The sequence below is a fragment of the Lathamus discolor genome, chromosome 3 (assembly GCF_037157495.1).
Source record: "Lathamus discolor isolate bLatDis1 chromosome 3, bLatDis1.hap1, whole genome shotgun sequence".
NCBI lineage: Eukaryota > Metazoa > Chordata > Aves > Psittaciformes > Psittacidae > Lathamus > Lathamus discolor.
The window spans coordinates 24,400,453-24,428,442 of NC_088886.1; the positions used below are offsets into that span (position 1 = coordinate 24,400,453).

The window sequence follows — 27,990 nt, forward strand, 5'->3', positions numbered from 1 at the left end:
CGGAAGGGCGAGTTGACTGCAGGGTTAGAGGAGGTATTGGTTGGTGCTCGGTCGGGCAGGGTGGGGCGAGTTATCAGTCGGCCGGTGGTGACGTGTTGTATTCTCTTCCCTTGTTATTTCCTTTATCATTATTATTATTGGTGGTAGCAGCAGTGATTTGTGTTATACCTTAGTTACTAAACTGTTCTTATCTCAACCCGTGGGAGTTGCATTCTTTTTGATTCTCCTCCCCATCCCTCCGGGAGCAGGAGGAGGGCAAGAAGAGGGGGGAGAGAGAGAGGCTGCGTGATTTATGGCTGACTGGGTTTAAACCACAACAACTTTTAAAAGACAGCATTGTGCTTTTCATTATTACAGTTTTATTTCCCTTTAAAGAACAGTATTTTAAGGAGAAATTAATTTAGCCATTCCAGAAAATAAGGAATCACATAGGATTTGGTGAAGATTACTTTCCTGGTAGCACTTTTGCTGCCATCACACGTTTTTTTTTTTGACTTTTCCTTAGGCTGAGGACATGGAGCTCCAAAAAGGATAAGGCAACTGACCTTGATGTAGCCACTGTTACACTACAAGTGGAAGTATTCAAGAGAAATGTAACAGCACAACATAATCTACCCGCACAAAGGAGCTTTATACATAGATCAACAGATATAAATATTTGTTTACCTAGTAGGCATCTTTTTATTTATTTACTTTAGTTAACCTTTTTATTTAATATTTTACATATGTTTTCTTCTCACAGCTTTTTTTCTTTAAGGAACTTAAGAGTTTTAGCAACTTCCTCAATGTATCCATACAAAGATATAGTAAAGTATCAGTAAAGAGAGACTTTACTATTACCCATATTATCAACAATGATTTTTTTTCATGTCAATTTCTTTATCTAGTATCTGGTCACCTATTTACTAGGCATCTCACAAATCATAAAGATATTCAGGCATACAAAAGTGGGATGTGTACTCCAGATGCCAGCTTTAAAACTCTCATTCTTTAATCAGATTTTCATATAAGAACATGAGACTTTATATAATAACAGAATGAAAATCAAAAGTGACAGATTGGGTGACTGGAATTTCTACTGGACTTTTTTAATCCATTAATATGTCCAGCCTTGTAATTTTGGAAGAGAATTTAGCACCAGCTGGAATCCTCAGACTGCAATAGTAAAACAGTAACAAATCTCCCTCAAATAAAAGCTTAAATCATGAGTTTGGAACACTTCCAAAAAATGAAACATGCTAAATTTAAAAATTCATGGGACTGTTCACCAGGTCAAATCCTGTCATCTGGTAAACACCAAGAAGAAATGCAGTATTTAGGTCTGCTGAGGATGTTTGACTTGACAAACTCCAGGAGACAATGAGACTCAGATTTACAAATAACAGGTAAAAATGTGACTTTACAGCAACTGAAACTCAGGGTCCAGATAAGTGTATTAGTGTTCTTGTACCAACTACATTCAGCCAATGTTTAACAAACAAAAGGGTGAAGAACCTAGGATCCTATGATTTGTTTCTAGGATATTGGACTCCTACGATATTCTCTCCCTCCTACAGCCTGAGGAAGTTTTCAGTTCCACCTGACAACTCTAGAAGTTCACAGCGATGACAGAGAGAAATGTATTGCTAACTCTGCCCCTTCAGGGTAAGAAGCTGGTGGGCTGGTGAGTAAACCTTGTGCTGCAGCCTCTGAAGTGAAGCTCTCTTTCTGATCTACCGTTTGCAGGCAATAAAGCTTCAAGATGCTGTACATCAGCTCCATTTGCTGAGGTTATACAAGCAGGGTTCAACTAAGGCACTACTGATACGAATGAGTTAGCTTGTGTATTTCTACATATGCGTAGTTACAGTACCACGCTAATAATGCATCTACCACCTCCACACTGTGTTTAATAAAAGGCTAGTTCAATTTCAAGCATGTTCTAGACCTTTTCTTGAATTTCAGGAGATCACATAAAAACTTGTTATCAGGAATGCCAATAAAAAAACAGAAGCAATAGTAAGTGGACAGCTCTGGAGTACAGATATAAAATTACTTTGTTGGTATGAAATCAGCCCTGTGAGTTGTGAAAGACTGTATGTTTCATTGTTCCTTGCCCAGGTCTTGTACTCTGAGGACCTACTAAGCAGGAAACAATGACAAAATAATGACAAAACAAAATGACCCCAAGTCATGTTTTAAGAAGAGACGAGGTTACACAACCTTATATAGCAGCAGTCAACCAAAAAGAGCCTTCCAAAATAAACAGCAACTTTTCAAAAGAAGGCAGCAGACACATTTCTGTAGACATGGAGCATTACGAGATACATGCAAAGAATACTACTAATTTTTCCATAGTACCTATCAAGGCTAATTGTCAGCAACATCTCAGCTCAGCTAGAAGAATGTTGCAAGTCGCATTTAAATCTGCTTTAAAGACTGTGCAATTCTAGAAACCAGTATTATAAATGTTTAAGACGGCAAGTAAGCAGCGTTGAGGTTTGGGTTTTAAATTGTTCACTCTTGAGTCCTAACCCAAAGGAACTTTCACAAAGAACAGAGCATAACATCAGGGAGCTAACGTCAGCACTGGTTTTGATATACATAATACTACTTTATTCCATTGTTTCAACTTTCTTACAGCTTTAAAAAATGTACAGGGGTTCAGAACCACCTCAACAGAACAAAGGATACATAATTAAGGGAGATCTAGAGTCAAACCACAAGCAGGCGTGCAACCGTGGTTAGCTTCCACTACAAAAAGTAATAGGCACAGTCTTTACATATGCATTTTGGTGAAAGAAGTAATAATAGTGCAGTGTTAAAAAGCACCAATAATCAATAATTGGGCCTTTCTAAATGCCAATAACCATCTAAGAAAATTACATTTGGTTCAAAATAATAATTTTAATATTTTATTGATTGACATGCATCTGAACCCCTGACAATTTATTACACAAACCTAATCTGCACCCTTGCAAAATAAAAAAAGATTTCATCAGTGGACCTGAAAATCAGTTCAGTACAAAAGGAAATACTGAAGCTTTTTGCCTGTATTTAACACTGAACTGCCTAGTTCATCTCCTCCAAGAACACTTTCTAAGAAACAGCTATTCAACAACTGCATGGAAGTTAGTTCTGTGAAAGTAATTCTTTAATCCTGTAGCATTGACCTATTCCATGTGCTACGAAAACATTAGGCACAGACCACAGCTTATGTTTTCTCTTAAAAAAAACCTGTATGTGCAAGCTAGGTTCACACAACAGATCGACAGCTACAACAGTAAGCTATTTAAACTTCCCGAAGAAAAGAGTTAGTTTTAATTTTCTAAGCAGTGAAGCACACTGCTGTGCGCAATTATCATATCTGCATTAGGATTATTTGTGTAGCCAATAAAGGAAAAGCTTTAGTACACCCTAAAGGACACTACATTGATACTGTGTACTAATTTAACAGGATCAAGAGAATGAAAGATTGAAGTCATTGTACATAGGCAGCTGCAATTACTCAGCCAGCCATGAAAGGCTATTGCTTTCTGCAAGAAGAATGGTTTGAAACTCAGTTTACCTCATGCCCTCAAACTAAACCACTAGGAAGCGATGGAATCTAGGGAAGAACAGTATGGCAAAAAAGGGGGAATGAGAGGGAGAGCTTCTGCGGAAGTTGTACCAAAACGTGCCATTTTATCCTAAAGCATCGTGCCCAGTACAGGTTTTATGCACTGCAGATTGTTTGTACAACTGAAAATTGTACAAGATGTAAGCAGAGATAGAGCTGACTACTAATCTGCAGTATCTACTACAGTCCTCAGGTATATTATTTATGGACAGCCACTTACTGTGTTGTTGATTTTTTCCTCTTAAATATATTTAAATTCAGAAGGCTACAGTATATTCTGACACAAAGATAGTAAGACAACTTTTCTACAACAGGAAAAATATAAGGTAGTGCCTAACTTATTTTATGAGGAATCTCCTCTGATGTGGTAGTCATTTCATGCCCTTTGGAAGATTTTTTAGTTCTGACCTTCTTCATCGTCTCTGTCGAATTGCTGTCCTCACAATTTCACAAGAACTATATTCAAGTTCAGTGACCCCTCTTACAGCAGCCTTTTCCTTTTCCACAATCACTTTCAAACTCATTCTAGCATCATAGCAAGCTATTCAAGTAAACATTTATCTTCTGGCAAATTTCCAGATACAGCAAATACTATCAAAACTCTGCCTTTGATCACATGCGCCAGTTTTCTTTAAATGGAACAGGAATTAGCCCGTTTTCTTGGTTTAGGGTCCCGTACATCCCTGTCTTTTAAACACATACAAGATGAACATACTGTCTCTGATAGTCTCCGCAGTCCCAGCCTGAAAACACTGTTGGAGAGGCTATATATCACACAGTTGCAGAAACTATTGCTTATAGCAAGCCATGTCGTTAAGAAGGAAAGTGCTGGGTTTTCGAACACCCTAGAGCTCTCCAGCAGAAAGTATACGATATAAGGGAGCCACAGCATGTAGAACACACTGGTTATCCGGAACAAAACCATGGCATAGCGGCGATCGGGGCTGTGCCCAGTCTCCCCAGCAGCATCCACTTCATGGCTGGAAAATCGAGCTCTCCGATCGTTTATCTCTTTGGTGTGCTGCCGGCAAATTTTAAAGATGTGGAAATATGTGAAACATATGACAAAGGCAGCAGGAGCGTATAGTAAGCACACGATAAAGCCAGTAAAATAGGCATTAGTTAGCCAGGAGGTAGCACACCATTCAAAAATATCTCCATGGTAACCAGGTTTTCCCCAACCAAAAAAGGAAGGCAAGAAGATCAGACAAGAGTATATCCAGATCAAAACGATGCAGATTCTCAAGCGACAAGGTGTGACCAGTTGATTATAGGAGAGAGGCTTTGTTATAGCAAGATAGCGATCCACACTGATGCAAGCAAGACATGCCATAGATACACTTTTTAGCACAGAGATGATATATCCAAAAACTTGACAAGTCAAGGACTCGTGGACACCTGTCGAGTAGTGGAGCAGTGACAAAGTAGGAACCAAGCAGCTAACTCCAACAAAGAGATCAGCATAGGCCATGGTCTGAATAAAATAGCTGGTGGTATAATGATGCAGAAGTGGAGCACAGTGAAAAACAAATATCACAGTTAAGTTACCCGCAATAATTAAAAATGTTAGCAAGACAATAACAACTGTCTCAAGGATACAGATGTCAACTGCATTGTAGTGACCAAATCCAAGAGGGCAGGAGAGATGCTCAGATACGTTCATAATACTACTGCTCATATTCAGAGTCCTCCATTCAATCCATTGGGACTGGTTCATGTTTTGTGACTGGGGAACACTGCAATCTGAGCCTTAATGAGCAGATGACCTGCTTAACAGCAGCTAAACTCTGCTTCAGCTTCTCACGATCTCTCTTTGTAGACACTGCCAGTGCTTACATTTGAGAGGATTACAGTCCCATGCTGTTGATGCCTCCTCAGCATCAGTGCATCACCTCTGGCACACCTTGGCTTTAAGGGAAGAAAGAAAGAAAGAAGGAAAGAAAGAAAAAGAAAGGGAAAAAAACCAAACCAAACAAAAAAAAAACCCAAAACAAACAAACAAACAAAAAACCAAAACGAAACCCAAGGAAAAAAAAAAAAAAAAAAAAGACAAAGCCAGAAAGAGAAAGGCCACTGATCAGCTCCTCCAGTGCTCTTGACCAATTTTTAGCAAACACAAGGCACTTCTAAAACAAACAGGTACTCTGAAATATGGAAATAAAAACTGACAAAAGAGACAGACTCATTTCCTGGGGAAGGAGTGGGGTAATCTCTGACTGCTTGTTTTCCTGAGAAAGTCATTTACTTTGGAATATTATGGGGTGAGGGAGAGAAAGGGAAGGAGAAACCTCAGTAGAGCTCCAGTTTCCTGGACCAGCAGTTAGTGAACATAATCTTTTCTATGTCTCAATTTAAATCACATGATTTACTGGAGAATAAAGGAAAAAGTTCATTCTCTAACGCTGTTTTTTCTGTCTCCGTTCAGCAGATGGTACTCCATCTTATCCACAGCATTCATTAGAAAGATAAGGAAAACATTTTTGGCAAGGTTAATTCCAATAGACTCACTACTGTTTGAGTATGTATAATAAATTTTATTTGGAGAGAGATGGGTGGGGGACAAGGCAGATTTGTCCTCAGACTCCCAAGAAAGAAAACATACATCTTACATACAATGAGGAAGATTGTGTTCTATTCATTTAAAAATTAAGTAATTCAAGAATAGAATTTGGAGACTTATGTCAATATTCACAATTCCTTTAAACAGTTTTAGTCCATTACTATTAGTAATGCCAGAAGCATAATGCAAGGTCCCCACAGATAAAATAAGTCCTCTTGAATTTAATTTCAGAAATGGTAATTTAAAATACTCATCTTCGGAAACTCTGCCATATCTGCTACCGTGGATCAGTACCCAGGAGTTCATAGGTGTATCCCTGACATTGCTCACCTCTGTAGCAACACTTGAATCATTTCACAAACCCCCATACAATGAGAACAGAAACTTCCATCTGCATTCTGCCGTGAAGCTAATGAAATGCTGATTTGACTAGAAAAGCTGCCACTGTTTACTGCTCCATTATTCTGTTATTCAGCTTCATGTTCTTAGGGCTTTAAGGTTCCTATATTTATTAGATGATCAGCATAATAAATGCTTTAAAAAAAAAAAAAAGTTCTTCTAATTGCAGGACATTACCTCGTTCATTTTATTCACAACTATGGAAAAAGCAAACAATTAAAAGAAAGCATCTTCTTCTGTGTTCAGTTTTAAATAAATGCTTGATTAGTTCAGGAATCATTAGGCAGGTAATTAACTGTATACAATCTTGTATTTTGAAAGGCCCCTAAAATGCTAAAACCATTTTTAATCCTAGAGTTCCTGAGACTAGAAGACTGGCAGTGAAAATTAATGAATCCACATAAAATGTTCTCCAAGGTCATTCAGCTATTACGCTGGCGTTTGCTTTAAGTCTCTTTAAAAGTACCAGAATCTCACTGATGTTTTTGATAGTCCTTGCCGTGTCTTCAGGAGGAATTTCAGATACTAGAAGAGAAAAAATTTCAATTCTGTTGCAGCAGTTTGAGAGAAAGTATTCCTTCTGGAGTTAATTTCCTGTCGTGCACCGCCACACTGTACAGAAAGTCCTTCTGATTTTATAACATCCCAGAATATTTCCGGCTATTCATTCCCTTTGTCTAAAAGCAACAGAGTACACATAAAATTACTACTTTCTCTATTGTTTTGTTAAAGCAATATAGCAATCTTTCTCACCTACTCGCATCCTTATCAGCCGCTGTGATGAACTGCTTGACAGGGGAGTCCTAGTTACTGTGGTGCGGCTAGAGCTTCTGTCGCTAGTTCTCTCCTTCCCCCTTGAAATGATTGCTTGCACCTGAGTCCGCTCCTCCTCCTCTCCCCTTCTAAGCCGATGCAGCCGAGCCGGGCGCTGGAAAGGTGACTGCCTCCGGCCCCCGGCCGCGCAGCCAATGGCCGCGCCGCGCTGCTGTCACTAGGTAACGGCGGACGGCCCGGGCCGGGCCGGGCCGGGCCGGCGGCGCCCCCCGCAGCGCAGCGGGAGAACGGCACCGCACAGCGCGGGTGCCGCCAAGCCCGGCTCCGGCAGGCAGCCCAGGGGCTGCTCCGGGGGCCCGGCGCTCCTCCGGCGTGAAAGGGCTGCGGCACGGCAGCGGGGACCGCCGGCGAGAAGCCGGGGCTCGTCCCGCCAACCTCCGTAGAGCCGGCAGTCAGGTGCCTTTGGGTAGCGTGCGCCGTGCCAACTCCCATCTCTGGCGACCTGCTCCTGCACAGCGCTGAGCGCCAGGTCAGCGCGGGGAACCGCACCGAAAGCCAGTAATTCAACAACGTTCCAAGTCCACAGGACGTATAGCCCGAGCGTTTCCCACCCAACTCGTCTTTTATAGAGACAGACAGATAGACAGGCAGATAGAAATATTTAACTTTAGAAACCCCCAGAATTGCCTAAGTAAAAACGTTTAGTAAAAGTTATTCTCAGATGACGGATTTCACATGCATCTTTTGTACATTGCCTGCAAACGTTTAGCTTGGTGAAATATTTGCCGTGGTTCAACACAAAGTTCCTTCTCTTCCTTAAAAGACAAAACTACCATCCCCTAAAAATCAGTTATTTTCATATTTAAGGCAGATTTATTTTAAAATTCATCTGCAACTCATTTCAATACAGCTTTTTTATTGCTTCAACCGACTGCAAACATCAGCTTAAATACAAATACTTCTGAGTAACATATTATTTCTCAAAACACAGACTTTTAAACCCAATTAACTGATCTCTCTATTCATGCAAACGGATGCTGTTATTCCCTGATTAAGGACTTGGAACTTCTGTTTACTTCATGCTTCCTAAAAATAAAACCAGTAACAGAAGTACGACTACCAAAGTTATCTTGCATAGAAAGTCCATACATCCTTAGACACAGACAGAATAAAATTTAAATACCAAAACATCAACCATTAAACAGTATTTTGGGCTACAGATCAGCAAAAGATGTTTTAAGAACGGTGTCAGAAGCTTTAGCAAACTAAGTCATTAGAAACCACACTGATTTAAATTCTTTTAGTTCCAAGGCACGCCAACAGGCAAAATTTAGTAAGCCGCTCCTGGGTTAACATCTTGTATCTTCAGTATAGCCTGGAGCAAATATTGAAGGCTGCATGACAAGTCCGTAAAAATGGGAAGCAGCACAAAGTGCAGCAGTGTAAGAGTGGTTCGCAGCAAGGGCATGTGATAGTTCCAGATTCTTCCATCGAAGGACTTAAGAAAAAAATTAAAATCACTCCAATACCTCGGAACTGTAAATGGCTGCGACATCAGATTTAATGACTGAATTTAGCCTCTGTGTACAGCTTTAAACCAAAGCCATCCATACCATGGGGGGAACAATAGGAAGCAATTTCCTCTTGCGGGGGAGAAGGAGAACAAACAACGGTGTGCACAGGCACGGCAGCAACCAGCACTTCTCCGTCTCTTCCATGGGTCCGTTCATGGTTGGCACCAGAGTCATAAAGGGCCAAAACATATTAAAATGGATGTTGGAAAGCCTCAAAGACACAAGGGCATGCAAGGTAAGCAAAGTTAAAGCCTACAATTCAGTGGACCACAGAAACGACCTGCTCAGTGCATCCTCCTTGATACTAATTTGTATATTGGTAGCTAATAAAGCTTCTAAATGTTACAGTAACCATAGAGTCACCTTACTCTCAGGTGAGACCCAGCTGAGGTATAAAACCACAGTGCCTATCTCTGTGTGCACAGAGTACTGAGCTCAGACAGCAAGCACTCAGATCAGTCAAACATTTCAGGTCTTGTACAAGGAATCTGGATACTGCTGAACAGGTAAGAGGCAACAAGAATCAATGGCAACCTCTGCTGGCTGGTTTTCAACGCAGTTAAAATACTTCCCTTGCATAAATCATAATTAAAGGCACAAAGTCATTTAAAAGTAAGGAAGTTAGATTGATTTTTTTGTGGAAATACAAGCAGGCTTCCTCCACCACAAAAAAAAAAAAACCCAACCCAAAAAACCCAGTGGGGCTTCATCACCTCAGCTCCTCTGGGACCCTGGCTCCCTGTGGCAATTCCTAAGCAGCCACGGCGCAAACTGCGACAGACTGACTGCACTCACTTGGACTGTATTCGACGTAGAGTTGGAGGCAAGTGAAAATTAAAGCAGAAATCAGCTAGTCCTGACGAAAGTATACAATTACAGACAGAATTCTACCAGATGTGACAATACTGGATTTTGTATCAGAGGCAACACATAAAAAAGCTATATAGGAAAAGTTTTCTACCTGTAGATTAGGGACACTTTAGGGACCCTGGCCCAGTTTTAAACAAAATGTGCTTCAGGGGATTGGGGGGGGGGGGGGGGGGGGTGTGTTGTTTTTTTTTGTTTGTTTTTTGGGTTTTTTTTAACTTGCATATAAAGAAAAGGAAGCGAGAAAGACAAAACAGTAATACTGGAAGAATTTAATGGCTGTCACCAAGGCAGTATTTTACATGGTGCATAAACTCCATAGCTGGTTATGCCCAGCAGGACTGAGCACTCTTCAAGCTGACTACACGGAGCAATTCCACACCTTCTTTATAAATTACATCAGCCAGAAACAACAGAAGTTACCATCCAAAACAGAAGATTCACACCATCTGATCCTGCTGAAAACAGATCTGGTAGGAGCTTGAGCTTTGGGTATGAAAAAGCAGCAAGCCTGCGAAAGCAGTGGCTATGGTGTATGACCCTGTGAGGAAACAAGATAAAGCTTCGCAGACAGAAAAAACCCCATACAGAGGTAGACTTGGAAGCTCCAAGCAAGAAAACAACCCATTACTCATTTTTTTTTTTCTATTCAGAAAAGAACAGGAAAATTTGTTTCCTAAATCTGTTTTTGTAAGGCACCAGGACTGATGAGAAGCAATTCCCACAATGCACAAAGATGCATCTCAGTCGCACCACTCATTTCTAGTTCAAAGTCTTTCAGGACTCTCTTTGTTGAAGTATTGGATGGATTAAATGGATAACAATAGTTTCTGTAAAATCTTTTCTGAGACATTGATTAGAGCTGGGAGATGTAACTGAGTGTGGGATGAGGAACATAATAGTTATTTACTTAGATGCAGACCTGCATGACTGTTGATACACATACCAGGTCTTTTCTTCTGCCCAACCCCCTCTCTTCCCCCCCCCTTTTTTTTTCTTCGAGTATTATTTCTTTTTATCCACTTTCTTCTTAGCCTATGGAACTTCAGTTTGCTTTATTTTTATCTTAACTACCTCTGGCATTCACTTGTCCACTACATCATATGGACACCCTGGACTGTTTTTTATGCCTCCAGAAAAATTCTATTCTATGAAGCTTGCAGCTTGTAGTGCAGCTTAAAAAGGGAGAGGAGTTAGAAAAAAACAGTAGTTCCCTTAAAAATCCTGTGTGTGTGTACATGGTTGTTTTTTTACATCAGACTGGTGTTTGAAGTTGCTCTCTGAAGACATACTGATGCTGTATTTAAGGCACAAAAAAGTTTTATTTGTTATTTTGAATATACAGACTCTTCCTGAAATCCACCCACTCCAGCTGTCTATTTAAAAAACTGCCGTGAAAAGCTGTAGCTTACACAGAATGTGCAGGAACTTTTCACCTGAGTACAGGCATATGGTACACATATATACATATAAAAATATTTTTTCTCAAAGCAATCTTTGACTTTTTAAATACTTTATACTGGAAGGCACCTCTAGACAAGATGTGTCCCAATGACCCGCTGAAAGCAGGCTAAGTTCAATGTCAGGTCCAACATGAGTTTATGCCAAGCTGCACTGGGTCGTATATCCAGCTGAGTTGCAAGCATCTCCAAGGATGAAGTTTTCACAGCTTGTGTGGGCCCCAAATTCTAACCACTCTCACTGTGATTCCCAGTACCAGCTCAGAAGCTTTTTTGTTGCAGTTTGTCTTCATCCTCATCAAGACTTGGGCCAGTGGTTAAAAACCCAAAGTGTTAGTTCTCAAAGAAACATCCTGTAGAAAGTTTAAACCCATGAAATATTTATGTATTTAATAAAAATTGAAGATGTTTGAGTGAAGTGCTACAGTCTCCCTTTAAGCATTACTACCTATGATCTCGTGGATTAGATGCTTTCCTGGATTTTACAATAAAGAACATTTTCCTTCAGGAGGAGCTTACCTTAAGTTTATATTGATGTAAAGTGAATTTGTCACAGTAGCAAACTCATTTTCAAGCAACAAATACCACCTAACTTCTGTGCCTGAGATCAACAGAAATAAAACAACATGCAGTAAGCTATCTAGCAAGTAGTAGATTTACTTCAGGGAAATGCTGTGAAGTCTAATGAATAGTGATAATTTTTCAGGAATTAAACCTAGAATTTGCTTTAAACAAACAGCACTGAAGCTACAGAAGGATGCAATTTACTAACTGACTACATACGACAAGAAAAGCTCTAAAATGAATGAAAATGGACATTAGAAAAAGTATCTTAGGATGGTATGAAAAGCACAAAAATTAAACTCATGCTCTCAGTTTCATGCATCTGGAAAACTAATTCACCTGCTATTAAACCAGCAGAATTAGCGCCAGTTAAAAAAAGAAAAAAAAAATCAAGGATACTGGCAAAAGAATATAGGCTTAATATCTACCACAGCTCCAGGCACCCCAGTGGAGGGTCTTGTTACTTGCATTGCTTTCCTTGCAGCTCCTGCTTTTCATTAGGTGACTCATGTTTAGTTTGAAGTTTGCGAAAGTTTACTGACAGGCTAAAAGAACATGCATTTTGTTCAAAATTGCCTCTCTGCATGTCAAGTACCATAACAAACCCATGTTCTTTCTGTTCATGCACCTGTCCTAACATAAAACATAGCCTCTATGCGTGGAAGTACACTGGTGAACAAAAATGAACTACCTATTACTTACACTGCTTTCAAGAGACTATTAAAATTTTCACCTGTTAAATCACAGGACAAAAGGTAGCAATTAAGAGAACTGTAAATGAAGAAATAGAGAAATTTAGAGAACAGTGAACAGTGCAGGTAGTATTACCCTTTCCTTTTCCTGCAGGAATTATTTCTCACATTTTAAAATAATATTTAAAAGATTATTTTAATACTGCAATCATTTAAACTTTTTAGAGACATGTTTTGATATAATTGTGGTTTTACTAATACTTTTGTCTATGTCAATCCAGGAATTACATTCCACAGATACTGGTATTCTGAAAGCATATCATAACTGGGCATCAAGGAAGTGTATGTTCAAAAGGATTCCAGCTGACTTGGCAGAAGCATAAGCTCAGTCAGTATTAGCAGTAATTCCATTTCAGCAGAGCTAGAATAAGAGATTTTAAGGCTATTAAAGGAAAAAAAATCCTAAACACTGTGATCACCTACTTTGATTTTTTACATACTGAGAGCCAAAAGAGTTCTCTTAAACTACAGCCTGACCTTTTAAAATGCAACCAATTCTGATATAATGAGTTCAAATGATGAATAATTTATTGTAGCCTTGATTAGGAAGCCAACTTCTAAGGCCCCTGCAAAAGCAACTACTAAGACTCGAACACAAGGATCAAAACCACATACCTCTGTCAGTCTTTGAAAATCACAAATTCGGATATACCAAAGAACAAAGTTGAAGTGCGTGCAGATATAACTTTCATTCTTCATTGCCTTTTAAATACAATAAGAGTTGCACTCGGTATTATTTATTTAAATCCTCCCAAGAGCATCACCTCTATTTCATCCTCAAATCATTTCTCAGAACTCATCTCCAAGGCCACATACCCACGAACTACTGTATGATCAACACTGCATGCTCTTCCATATCCTTCTTCATCTCAGTACCTTACTTCTGAACGTCACAACAGCGAACCTGTATGACAAAACCTCCCTACTGCAACCTTTGGTAACTCACTTTTAAGCTGTGCTGAAAGCTACAAGACAGAAAGCATGTGTGTGTGTAATTCATCATCTTCCCAGAAATCATTTTAAACCTTCAGAATTATTCACTTCAGTCTAATTATCTTCTCTACATATTGTGAACTGGCAGCTACCAGTGTGTGACGAATTCATGGACTCATGTCTGAAACAGACTCAAATCCACATTTCATGGATGCATCTTATATTAAATGGTCACAGAACATTCTCCCAGAACATCTAGTCTAATCTAGACAGGCTGGCTGGCAACATGTGCTTAGTCACATGGACGATTTCTTTTTTATTTGCATGTATAATCGGCGCATTCCACCCTAAACTTTTCCTTTAATAGATGTTTAAAAATAGTGCTTCCTCAAGGAGACAAGAGGTGGCTCAGAAAAACACTGAACAACTAGGATCACTAAGGAGAAAGTCAGCTCCAACTGCTGGCATAGACAAAAGATTCAATATTTCTTTTAGTGCAAGATCTACTCAGGTGCACGAGGTACTGACCCCAAATTTGGACTAGTAAACCAAATCCACCATTGCTTGATGACAACAAAGATGAAAACAACTGGAATTGTAAATTTTAGAAGACTACCTTTAAGCAAAGTGTTACTCAGTATTACTATTCTACCACTTTTGTGAAGTAATGGAAAAGAGGAACGTGGAAAGGAAATGGCATGAAAATTATTTATAAACTGAAGCATGGCACAATTTCTTTTTATGGATTTTAAGATCAGCTTCATTTAGACCAAATTCTCCTCCCAGCTGGAACTGCTGAAGAGGTATCACTTAATATTATCTTACAGCATGGAGTCTACATCAGCACACACTTGCATCAATAAGCATCTTTGAGAAAGGACCAGGAATAGCTTCTGACCAAGAGCAGTCTAGAGGGAACATTTTGTAAATCTTTTGCAACTCTTCATTTGCAGCTGAAGTAGACTCCTGGCTAACTCACCAACATGGAACCTGGCAATGACAGATGTTTGTAAAAATGCCACTGAAAGCAAGAATTTAAGATGTTTTTTCCCCCCCTCCATAGTTAAAAATTAGCCAATTAAAATTTATGAAATCATCTCTCATCTGATAACTGTGTTTCAAGATTAATAACATCTACATACATTCAACTTCCAATAGCTAGCAAATTTTGTCTTAAATTACTTTGTATTCGATGAGAACATTTATATTTATAGCTAGAAACTGGCACATGTGAAATGTTATGTGAGCTAAGAAATTATCTTCTTTATTCAAAAAGAAATACCAAACCTGACATTATTGCATCTCTAAGAAAAAAAATGAAACTAAACAAATACTTTATCAGCACTAAAAATAAGTTAAGGACATTACGTTTGAAATCTGCAAGTCCTTTCAGAAGGCAAACTATCAGGGAATAGAGAAATGAAGTCTACAGATGAAGTTCCAAGTCCAACTTCTTTAGCCAGTATTAAATTCACATGTAAACCTTTCCCCTCTGCTCAAAAATATGGCTTGAAGTTGAATGTCAATTTCTTCATTCATGTTATTTTTAAGATATATCATATGTAACTGCCCATAAGCTAAGTGTATGAACACAGGCAAAGAAGAGATTCAGAGCAGCCCTGCAGAGAAGGACTTGGGGGTGTTGGCCGATGAGAAAATGAACATGAGCCAGCTGCAGTGTGCGCTCGCAGCCCAGAAAGCCAACCGTATCCTGGGCTGCATCAAAAGGAGCGTGACCTGCAGGTCGAAGGAGATGATCCTGCCCCTCTACTCTGCTCTTGTGAGACCTCACCTGGAGTATTGTGTGCAGTTCTGGTGTCCTCAACATAAAAAGGAAATGGAACTGCTGGAACAAGTCCAGAGGAGGGCCATGAGGATGATCAGGGGACTGGAGCACCTCCCGTATGAAGACAGGCTGAGAAAGTTGGGGCCATTCAGCCTGGAGAAGAGAAGGCTGCATGGAGACCTCATAGCAGCCTTCCAGTATCTGAAGGGGGCCTATAGGGATGCTGGAGAGGGACTCTTTGTCAGGGACTGTAGTGACAGGACAAGGGGTAACGGGTTAAAACTTAAACAGGGGACGTTTAAATTGGATATAAGGAGGAAATTCTTTCCTGTTAGGGTGGTGAGGCACTGGAATGGGCTGCCCAGGGAGGTTGTGAGTGCTCCATCGCTGGCAGTGTTCAAGGCCATGTTGGATGAAGCCTTGTGTGGGATGGTTTAGTGTGAGGTGTCCCTGTCCATGGCAGGGGGGTTGGAACTAGATGATCCTGAGGTCCTTTCCAACCCTAACTATTCTATGATTCTATGATTCTGTAACTAAATACTGGCCTCTAACTAATTGATAATATGCCTGGGAAGGGCCACAGAGGAAGAAGTGGAAGCACTGGGTCCTACCTGCTGTATTTGCATAAGATGCTAGTGGCCATCATTTTTTATATGGCCACTAGAATTAATTTGGCTTGAAAAGGCACATACAGCATGTTTCCTGGACACCCTCTTCCCAGCATGTCTGTAATGTCTGCTGCAGGAACAAACTGAGCATAATTTGTTCTCATACTTTCAATGGAAGATAAAGAATGACACGACAAAAACGAGTTATTTGCTGCAAAAACTTGAACGGTAATCTTTAAAGCAATCCTGCAATAAGGAAAAAGAAAACGATCAACCAAACAGAAAGAGGGAGAGCTTTCAACAGCATAAAGAAAAACGCTTCTTGCATCAGTAGCAGTTGCCCATACCTTATTTATAACCATTCCATATAATGAAATAAAGATACTGGAAATAACTTTCTAGCAGTTTCTAATACATTAACTACAATACACAAAAAAGATACACCAACAGCAGTTTTCTACAAAGGAAAGGCTCTACCAAGTGATTTGCATTCATTTTTCTGCATAAGTTATGAAAATACTCTGTATTCAAAAAATAGCCATAGAAATAGAATAAAGCTATATTAAAAAAAAAAAAAAACCACACAAAAAAACCATCACTTTATGTTCTAACCAAAGGGCTCACAGGGAAAGAGATCTGCTATGCTCCCTTTCCCCCCTCAAAGAAGGTTCTTTATAAAACAAAGCAAAATAGTGAGGGGAAAAAAATGTTACATTCAAAAAGCTGTATTTTATTGTTATGGCAACTGATGTGCTAAAAATAAAGAAATAAAGTTGTTATGGCAACTAGAATTTTAAAGGCAGTCAAAAGTAGAATAATCAAACATTCTGCTGGCTTAAAATGTAAAGTCTATGACTCAATTTTCAAAAAGAGCTTCAGAGACAAGTGGTGGTTGGAGTTTTTTTTGATTCGGCTTTGGAGATCACAATTAGTACAAGTTTCATAGAACTCTCCAGAGTGTAAGAGAGGAAATCAAGGTGAACAGAAGAACAGTCATTTGAAGGCCTCATGATCAGTAGGAAGAAACACACACCTTAAGCCACTTATTTATTGTCCTTGTGACCTTTCCCAGATCCATAAAACCCACCAGCTTATTATTAAAATAAAAAGCGATAGGATAGTATTTATGTCAGTCATCACAATGATCAAAAGATACCATATAACTGAAAGTTACTTCATGAATTTAAATTAAATACTGAAAAGTTAGGGAATACCAAAATTCACCTGTCTGAAGCAGCAGAGTTCTGCCCCTTTATATGTATGGAATTAAAAAGACTATCATTACAAGATCCTAAGTTTCTGCTATATGCTTGATCATCATTACAGGGCTGTCTCGCACCCAACACTTTTCAGACTGTCAAAATTGTTGCTTTCATTTAAAAATTAATAAAACTGCACACACTGTGAAATGTTCCAAAGGCCATACTCCAGTAAGACTTAATTAATACTAAGCAAAATATTTAACAGATACTATTGGGAATTATGGCTAGAAAGAGTAACTTACGCTGGAAATACCTGCACTGGAACCACCAGCACTGGAACCACGTAAGTAGCATGTACTAGGATTCCTGTGTAAGGTAATATTTTAACACAGTATGTGCCTTGTATTTTGTCTTCTGTGCAGTTAATCAAGTTTCCTACTAGCATTACTCATAACTTTTCTGACCCATATGACAAGTTTCTCAGCCCAGTTCATGACAGCTTTCAGCATGCAGGAGTAGCATGGCCAAGAATACAGATCAAAGGTTTCTCCTTCACTTGTATTAAAGGGGAAAGAATGAGATTAACTCATTGCAGCACAAAAATTAAGAGATGTACACTAGAAATTCAAACAACAGACAAGGGTTAGGGTTAGCAAGTATAACATAGACAAATTTAAGTATATTTTTGTAGTTTTACTTCCACAGCCTCAGTATTAATCCTCAAGGCTAGATACACAATTCATTCCCTCTTAAGCATCACATGAAGCCATAGGTATTTCTAGAGAAGCAAATAATGCAGGAAAATACATTAACTACTGCTTCTGTGATGAAGTCACAAAGTAAACTCCATGTACAACAGTCATTATACACAAATTTTCATCAATCAGATGATATGTCTTAGACATATGACTATGAGGGCTTTAAACCAGTTTTAGAAGTATTCTAATGCTTAGGCTGAAGGAGCCAGGCTGCATATTTTCAAGGTTTGTTGCTGACTCAACCAGCTACCAAAGACAACAGACATGCTGTTCTGAGCTTTCTATGAAATTACTTTCCTCGTTGTATAATATTCTAAACTTAGTCAAGTGTGCGGTTGCCTGAAATGCAAGTCTTTGAGTTCAAAGAAAAGGTGCAGCAGTCCATCCCACTTCAACTGAAAACTGTGTAACTCCATCGCTTGCATTCAGCATCCAGGGGTCACATTTCTTGCTATATCAGGTACAGCCATTCTGGACTGAATATATATGCATACACAAGTATATATAAAAGCATCCCAAAAGAGTATTTATTTTAACATTTGCAGGCACATTCTAACCCTAATGTGTTTCTACATTTTCTATTTTCCACTGAAGAAGAATTTTAGAGCAAGCACTTTCATAGGAAGGCAGAGGAAATCCTGGAAGGTGTAACAATAAAGACTAAAAGTGTTTTTTGAAATTACACTTACAAATTCATGACAGGAAGATGGCATCATTCCAAAAGGTACCGCTAATTCGTTTGCCATAAAAGTAACAAGAAGCACAACTGACTGCACTGTTACCAGGAATGCAGCCCTGGGGTAGAGGCTGGACTTTATGATCTTAAAGGTTTTTTTCCAAACAAGCTGATTTTATGATTAACATAACTAAGGCTATCTGAAGGCTGCCTCAGAAATGTCCTCACCTGTCCATTCTGCCATGCTCCATCTACATGCTCCCATCTCAACCCTTACACCACACCTACTCAGCTACACAGCAAATCATAAGAGTCATAGAATAGTTAGGGTGGGAAAGGACCTTAAGATTATCTAGTTCCAACCCCCCTGCCATGGACAGGGACACCTCACACTAAACCATCCCACACAAGGCTTCATCCAATCTGGCCTTGAACAGCATCAGGGATGAAGCACTCACAACCTCCCTGGGCAACCCATTCCAGTGCCTCACCACCCTTACAGGAAAGAACTTCTTCCTGATATCCAATTTAAACTTCCCCTGTTTAAGTTTAAACCCATTACCCCTTGTCCTGTCACTATAGTCCCCAGTGAAGAGTCACTCCCCAGCACCCTTATAGGCCACCTTCAGATACTGGAAGGCTGCTATGGGGTCTCCACGCAGCCTTCTCTTCTCCAGCCTGAACAGCCCCAACTTCCTCAGCCTGTCTTCATACAGGAGGTGCTCCAGTCCCCTGATCAGCCTCATGGCCCTCCTCTGGACAGTTCCATGTCATTTTCATGTTGAGGACACCAGAACTGCACACAATACTCCAGGTGAGGTCTCACGAGAGCAGAGCAGAGGGGCAGGATCACCTCTTTCGACCTGCTGGTCATGCTCCTTTTGATGCAGCCCAGGATACGGTTGGCTTTCTGGGCTGCGAGTGCACACTGCAGCCAGCCCATGTTCATTTTCTCATCGACCAGCACCCCCAAGTCCTTCTCCGGAGGGCTGCTCTGAATCTCTTCCCTGCCCAACCTGTAGCTGTGCCTGGGATTGCTCCAACCCAGGTGTAGCAATCAATTGATCTCATTGCTCTAACAGAGAAATGGGAGAAAATGGGAGAAGTTTTCTAAATAAAATTCTGCAAATTACTGTGATTAGCTGTGCAACTGCTATACGCAGTATACAGAAGAGACAGAACATGGAGTAAAAGAAACCTTGCTCAGCAAGCACACAGCCTGGATGAGGCACAGCCTGAAACTGCACTCCCTATATATGACAATTTAGCTTTAGATTCAGGCTGTGTATTGAACTACCTAGTCAAATAAAGGGTGCATACTAAACTGACTGCGTTTGAGACAAACCAGCCATATGAATCTGGCTTTGTCTGCACCATATGATTAAAAAACCGTGAAGCTCCGGATCATCAATATTCAGCTGTCAGTTTAAAAAATAACTGATGAAAATACACAACATGAAAAAAAAGCCTCTTAGTTGCCAAAATATTTGGGTATGCCCATAGAAACCTACATAAAAAGATAATTATAAAGAGTATATGCACTACCCTACTGCAATTGATCTCCTTTTGGTTAGTTTACCTCAGCAGCTGCAAATCTGCTTGCTAACAGGGGAAATAACTTGTAATTAGTATGAGCATACTCATCTCTATAAACGGAAAAAAAAAATTAACAGCTACAGGTTGTAAGGAAGATCTATAGCTTTCTCACCTCTTCTGAAGCGATTACTGTAAAATGTATTTAATACTACCTCAGCCCCTTAAAAGACTATCCCAGAGAACATATGAATAATATTGTTATTTGGTGGTTTTATCATAAAGAAGTTGTACATAAATTCAAGTAGCAAAAGGTACCAGAATTCAGCCCTATATTAAATTCCAGTTTAAATTTAAGGGATATATTTAAGTATGCTTTAACTTTTCTACACATGCAGCTCAAGCCTGTCTGCTTTTTGTTACTATTTCAATTATTGTATATTGCCCATTGGTAGCTGCATAATGCTATAATAAAACATGTTTTAATAAAATGTTGTCCACCAGTACTGTTGTTAACAAAGACTTTAAACACCAACTGTGATTCTTTGGAGACATAAAAAACATAAAGCGTATTTTTTGATCCTTTGATTCTTAGTGTTCTTCTCTAAGAACTTAGAGCTCTCTGTTTAATTCTGAAAGCATCAAACATTAACATACTGAAACCAGCAACTCGCAGCCAGGAAAAGGCAGTTTGCTCTCTTAAATAAATACATTTAAGATTTCTGAAACATTACCTTTCATAGAACAGTCACAAGAAATAGTCTTTCTTTTAAAAATTGACTTTTGCATCTTTTTCTGTGGAAACAAATACAGGACCCCAGACTGCGCTTTTGAAGAAAGCAGTTCTTGATGGTTTAAAACACCCTTTCAAAAATCACACAACTGAATCTACAAGGAAGTTGCCTTCAGCTTTAATTTAGACACAAACCATTCCAAAATACAAATTACAGCTAGTAATTCAGATTTTCATGAGACATAGAAATTTTTAGATAAAGTCACTGAATTTGCATACGCATGCTACTTGCACGTGCCAGCGGTAGCTTAATGACACTGTGACACACACATGGCCACTTTTATTTCAAAGTCAGACTGAGGCTGGCCTGAAATTCCTTTGAAGACTAACATTACTGTTTATTTATATGCACAATCACAGAAATTAGTTAGCCTTACGAGCAAGACTTTGAAAATGCAATTACTCTGACTCTGAGTGCAGCATTCTGATTTCCAGAATGTGGATGCTATACAGATAATGCAATGCCACCTAATTCCTCTCATGCTAACTGCTCCATTACAGTAACATACTGAACTTGGTGGTTTGTCTCTTCCTCTCACCATCAACAGCTCCAGCCTTTGAGTAATTCAGCCTCCTGAATGCCAGTTATGCAACATTTGCTTGAAGGCAGAGGCTGGTTAGGAAGAAGTAAATTTCAGATGAAAGAGTAATACCAAGAGAAGGTTGATTGTTTAAAAGTTATTATGTTCTCAGGAATTGTGGTTCTATTGCAGTGGTCCACATACATAACAACTTGCTTCATCTAAGCAGTACCCTATACTGCAAGAGACAGAGATGCATTTACGCAGAATCAATATGCATTATATAAAGACAACACACACTGCAGAGAATTTCAGAAATGATTCAGTGGTGTAGAATACTATTGTTTAAAACACTGTCTTACTATCACTTCTCTTTCAGCATCAGCACCATTACTGCTACAGGAAAACTGAACACCTACTAACAAACCGGTATTCAAATTAAACTAGTATATCAATTGATGTTTTATCTGGGAAGGAGCATCACAGATTTTAATACAAGCTCTGAGGTGCCAACCATTTACTAGAACCAGCAGCTATTACCATACACTCTACTGTAAAGAAATATTAAGACACTGAGACATCCCTGCTCCATCCTACCTAACAGAACACTTATCTGCATTAATATACATATATCTGGAGTCTATAAAAATATCAATTTTAACATCAATTCTTCCAGTAACCATCATTTAAACCTATTCAGGCCATAGCACTAAAACTATCCAAGGCTCCCCTGGTTTTGCAGATAACAGATTATAAATTCCAACACACAAAACCAGAATGTGTCCTCCAAGAGGGCAAATGCAAATCTCATTTAGCCTTCAGAACTTAAGTATCAATTTATGAGCTGGTAGGTCATACAGCACTCCAAGAGCCAGGAATTGTATTGTGAGTGTTATTTCAGTGCTATTCTAAGCAGCTGAGTATAAAAAAGTAATTGCAGGAAAACTCAATGTGGCAGAATTTTTTTATAATTTTATGCAGGCTTGGAAAAAAAAATTCACATTATTTTCCATCTCAAATATCATACATAGAAGATAAAATTAAGATGACATAATATAAAAATTACTAATGGGTGCTACTTTTTTTTTTTCCTGAAAAGAGTTGTCATTAAGTTGATGATTCTCTGATTAAGAGTAAGCTTAAGGTTTTCCCTTTTGTGCACACAAAATTGAAAGATTTTCCCCAGATGAGTTCTGAATTAATCAAAACTCGGCAGATTAAATTCACCTTAAGGACATTTCATTCTTGAGTTTCTAAGGGTAATATTAACATTTACTATGAAACTAGGTACCCCGCTACATTCATGATACACTAAATCTTTTATTTGAAGTCTGAATTTAAATTAAGCTATTTAAAGAATTAAAATTCAGTCAACTTTTGCTCTTCAGAGGCAGTATTTGTTTACTAATATCTAATAAGTATTTTCAGTTCATATATTCTTTATTATTCTACAGGATGCAGAGTCACTAAAATAATTCAAACTACAGACTGTAATTGTCAGCACTAATGGTTCAGCTTACACCAAAAATGAGGCACCCTACCAATTAAACCAGCATACAGCCTGATTTTTCTCTACAAACCACACTGAATTAAAAAATATTAGAAATCTGATATTTGCCATGAGATGAATGACCTCAGTTTAAGAGTTAAGTGATAGTCATCCTATGCTTGCCCCTCCAGAAAAGGTGGAAAGTAAAACTTAAGAAACTGTGCATAGATACTGCAGTTAAAAGAAACATGAAAATGAAAAAGCTGCATATACATCTCAAAGTTATCAGTTTCTCTATAGCTGTTTTGCTTAATATCTACGTATCTCAGCCAACAAGCAATAAACCAGGTCTTAGTTATCTTTTTAGTCAACTGGGAAAAAGAAACAACCAAGCAAAAAACAAACCAAAACAAGCAAAACAACACAATTTTTTATAATGATAATTAATCTGTATATAATAAGATCTTTTATAATTAATAAGCATATAGCTATGCATACATGGTATCTCATCTCTCTAAAAGTTAAGGGAAAACATTCCCAATTAGGAAAGAGAACAAATAAAGTGAAAATAAAAAACTAGAACAAAAATGTAAAAGATCTGCACTTCTGAAACTTCTTAGTTTTTATTGCTGGGAAATTTGTTCAGCACAAAAAGATGGGCAGGCTGTGTTTCAAATATCTGTGACTAAAACTGGGCAACATACCTCCTCCAAAGCACATTTTCTTGCAAAAGGGGAGCCCCTTTATCATTTTCAGTAGGCTGTTTGTCATAAGCCCGTGTCAAAAGAAAAGAGGCTAGTCACATATGGGTTTCGTCTGTTGTCCAGGACGGGAGCCTATTTGGAAATTTGAGAATGCTTCTCTGCATTAGGACAAACAGATGCAGCATTCTGAACACAAATATTTGCTACAAAAATACTCTAATGTTTCAGCCCATTACCCAACCTGCTGTGGCAGCTGGTGAACAGTCATCTTTTTAATTAGACACTCTTACTGATTAATTAGTCTCAGAACACTGAGCAGTGGAACCCTGCACGATGCCATTGGGACAAAAAATATTCCTCTTCCTAGTGCTAACAATATCCTTTGGTATTGCTGTAAATAACAAGCTTGATTGATTTTCTCCTCAAACTAAAATAGCCTTCCTATATAAGCAATCCTCTCAATCCACAGCTAAACTGTTTCAACCCAACTTTCATACAAATAAAATAAAACAAAGACAAAACACATACAAACATGGCATCAAGGCACCAGTTTCAAAGTTAACTGCACTTAATCTATTTGCATACTCATTTGTAAAATCCTCCACTTTCTGTTCACTAACTTTGTGAGCAAGCTAGCAATAAAAATAAAAAAAGCTAGGTAATACTTTAAGTATGAAACAAAGAAGAAAGCACTTTTTCTTGTTTGAATACTTTGGTAATTTCAAAGTTCAAAAAGTAAATACATTTCTACATTAGGTTTACATGAAAGTTGATCTTCAGTCCTTTGAGATCAGTTTGCAAGCAGATGCACCAAGGAAAACAGATAATTAGAGCTATCCCAATACATGGAAGACCGTGCTTAGGCAGATGAAATTTCAACAAAAGTATTTGCTATTTTTAGTTATCCTATTTCTAACTTTTAATTTTGGACAAGAGACTGCTCTTACACTTTTGGGAGAAGAGGTGATAAAGACATGCATTTGTAGGACTTCCCACTATAAAAAAAGCGTCTGTTCTCAGAAGGTGCTTATAATAATAAAAAACAGCAGTTAAAGAGTTTCAAATATATTTCTCTGCTGTAGCTCCTCCTTTTCTGTAGACAGAAGAGATGCAGGGATGGCTTTGTAGCCAGCACCCCTTGTCCTCCATGTCACACAACAACTGATCATGGCTAAGGCACCTAAATACATGCACTGCAGGGCTTGTGACTAAATGGATATGAGGAAATAAATGGGAGTAACGTGGAACAAGTGATTGCAACAGTGTATACAGACTGCTTCCACTTGCATAATTTACTGTTCTTTTCAGTAAACAAGTGCTGAAGTTTCATTTTGTATCTGGGCCTGCAAAACACCTTGACCTGAGAAGTCTCCAGAACACTCAAACCTTAACTTTCAGGTTTTCCTTTTCACCTTATAATCAGAAGATGTGTCTTGGAGGAATCAGAAATAACAACACTGGTCCAAACAGAATGGATTAACAACATGTATTAGCTCTAAAATTACTAGATTTCATACAGACCAAATCTCAATACATTTGCTCCAAAATGTACTTTCTTATAACTGGTCCCTACTGCGTGAGAACTGGACTTTGTGTGATTAGTACCAATTTCAAATTACTGCATTACTGAGATACATTATTTTCATTATATGGCAATATTTAATCCCCAAATCAATGCCTCTTATATTTGCTTCAGACTGTGGAAGAATTCTTAAGATTTTCATTCTTCTAGTGAGTGGCTTGAAACATTACTGGCCCAGATGCAACACAACATTACAGAGTCAGCAAACAAAGCTATTTTTTGGCCAACTTTTGTGAAGCCTGACCCTTTAATTAGTTATTATCTCTAACTGTTCTGGGCACATGCTCATATCGCCAAAGGAAATTATGACAATATACAAATAATCTTATTTTTGGTCCTTTTACAAGTAATTTGGAAGGACAACCACTAGGTCTTTCTTAAAGACCTTCGACTCAAAGTCAAAATCCATCTCATGGCCATTCACATTCATATGCAAACTTTCATTACTTCTGAGAAACATAATACTACCAGCACCTCCTTCATCTGAAGCCAGGCTTCTTTTTCTGATCGAGCTTTCAAGAATAATAAATTTAAAACAAGCTTTGTTTCCTTAAACCAAAGCAGCAGCATTTAAAAGTCTAGATATGCTGTTAAATGAACTTTGTATATACAGCTTATTTCTTAATGGAAGTCAGACTGTATACTGAAAGTCTTTTATAAAGAAATTATACACTTAACCATCATAAATACTACCTTAAAATGGTCCATCCAAAAGTTTTCAAAGTACAGAATGTGAATGACTGCCCTTTCTTCCGCCTTCATTATTTTACTTACGCAACTACATACAACCCTTTCTTTCTAAACTTACGAAAAGGGATTTGAGTGTGGGTAATTTCAAGAGTAATCAGTAACAGCATTACAAAACAGGCACCCACCCCATAACACACAAAAGGATGGAAAGAAGTCTTGCCCCACAAATTCAGAGCGAGAACACATATAAGAATGAAACCATCTAAAACAGAAAAGCAAAATGTTAATAATACGCAGTGTAAGATGCAATAAATAAAACATTTGTCGCAATTCAGATACAAGTTTTCTTTATCACTGCCATCAAGTGACAGCAGATTTCAAATAATTTACACATTGACAGTACCTGACACTTGAAAGGGACACAGTGAGGCCAAGCGGAACATAATTATTGCTGCAGAGGATTCTCAGCCACCTCAATTGTAAATTGGGTGAACTGTGACTTGCCACTGATCAGTTTACTGAAGCTCAAAATATATCTTGTCATAGAAAAATTCACCAAATGCCTTGAGAGGAGCCAGTGAAGCTGAACATGAAATAATGTCAAGCAGGCAGGAGAAAAAACTCTATCAGCTAAGTGACTCTACCTTTTGTATGGTTTTCTACTTATAATCTTTTAACAAATGGATCTGACATGCTTTTACAAAAGTTCTAATACAAGTACCAGTACTGCCCCTTCATTATCACCAAATAAGCAGATTTTATCACTCTGATTTGCCTTTGTCTTTTCCTTAAAATAAATAAACAAACAAATATATACATGTTTACCTCTGCCGATTTATGTTTTATTTCCCCTTTCTTGTACTGTGCCATGTGCAGCAAGGTCAAAACCCAATGGCACACAAGCCAGAAAAGTAACTAAGGCAGATTTTGACTGTTATACAGTAGAGATTTACATATATGTCAGAAATGAAGCAGCTGCCAAATTAGAACTCCTACTCTCTAAAATTGTATGCAAGACCTACTACTGTGTGTTCCAGTCAAAATTTCTCAGAGGCTCACAGTAATCACAAAGCTGGAACTCAGTAGGAGACATTAGATTTAGCAAGATAGTACTTGTCAGTAAGAAAGTATTTGTGAGAGCAGAAGTATTTCTTTCTCCTTTTCCTCCTGGAACTCCAAACTCGTCTAGAAATGGGAAATGTATCAGCATGTGAATGCTCTGATATGGGAAAGGAAGCACAGTTCACTAGGATCATTGTTGACAGACTGCTGACCTCCACTGCAGAGGACATGAGTACATGCCTTTTTGCAGAATATAAGTACAGCACTGACCTTTCTAAATAAAATAGAGATTTTATTTTGCTTTCTGTGCTGAACTGAAACACTAAAACAAGCCCCAAATTACTCTCCTACAGAACACATTGAACAAAACACTCCTTTAACTGAAAAATACTGTAGAAGATTTCGGAGCTCTGTAAACAGATGGATATACACAGTGTAAGATGCATACCAGATCTGTCAAGTGATGTGAATAATAGTTGGCCAACCTAACATACTACTGCACAAACTGCACACAATGGGAGCAGAACAACAAATTTGTCTGTATCAGTCTCTAAATTAAGATGTTGAGAATCTGCTATCATTCAGTTCCTCACAAGTAACACATTTTTGTCCTGCCACAGAATCACAGAATCCCAAGGGTTGGAAGGGACCTAAAAAGATCATCTAGTCCAACCCCCCTGCAAGAGCAGGGTAACCTACAGTACATCACACAGGAACTTGTCCAGGCGGGCCTTGAATATCTCCAGTGTAGGAGACTCCACAACCCCCCTGGGCAGCCTGTTCCAGTGCTCTGTCACTCTTACAGTAAAGAAGTTCTTCCTGATGTTAACGTGGAACTTCCTATGTTCCAGTTTACACCCATTGCCCCTTGTCCTATCACTGGATATCACTGAAAAAAGCCTAGCTCCATCATCCTGACACCTACCCTTCACATATTTGTAAACATTGATGAGGTCACCCCTCAGTCTCCTCTTTTGCAAGCTAAAGAGACCCAGCTCCCTCAGCCTCTCCTCATAAGGGAGATGTTCCACTCCCTTAATCATCTTTGTGGCTCTGCGCTGGACTCCTTCAAGCAATTCCCTGTCCTTCTTGAACAGAGGGGCCC

The 27,990-nt window shown here is 38.7% G+C and overlaps 2 protein-coding genes across 6 annotated transcripts in view; both read right to left on the reverse strand.

The window, feature by feature from the left end:
- The window catches only part of RABGAP1L (RAB GTPase activating protein 1 like), a 242,839-nt gene that overhangs the window by 154,899 nt on the left and 59,950 nt on the right, over positions 1-27,990 (reverse strand). The window lies entirely within an intron of this gene.
- Positions 4,011-5,315, reverse strand: GPR52 (G protein-coupled receptor 52). The gene has a single exon (XM_065672613.1). The coding sequence runs from the start codon at positions 5,313-5,315 to the stop codon at positions 4,230-4,232; it is 1,086 nt and encodes a 361-aa protein (XP_065528685.1). The 3' UTR covers positions 4,011-4,229.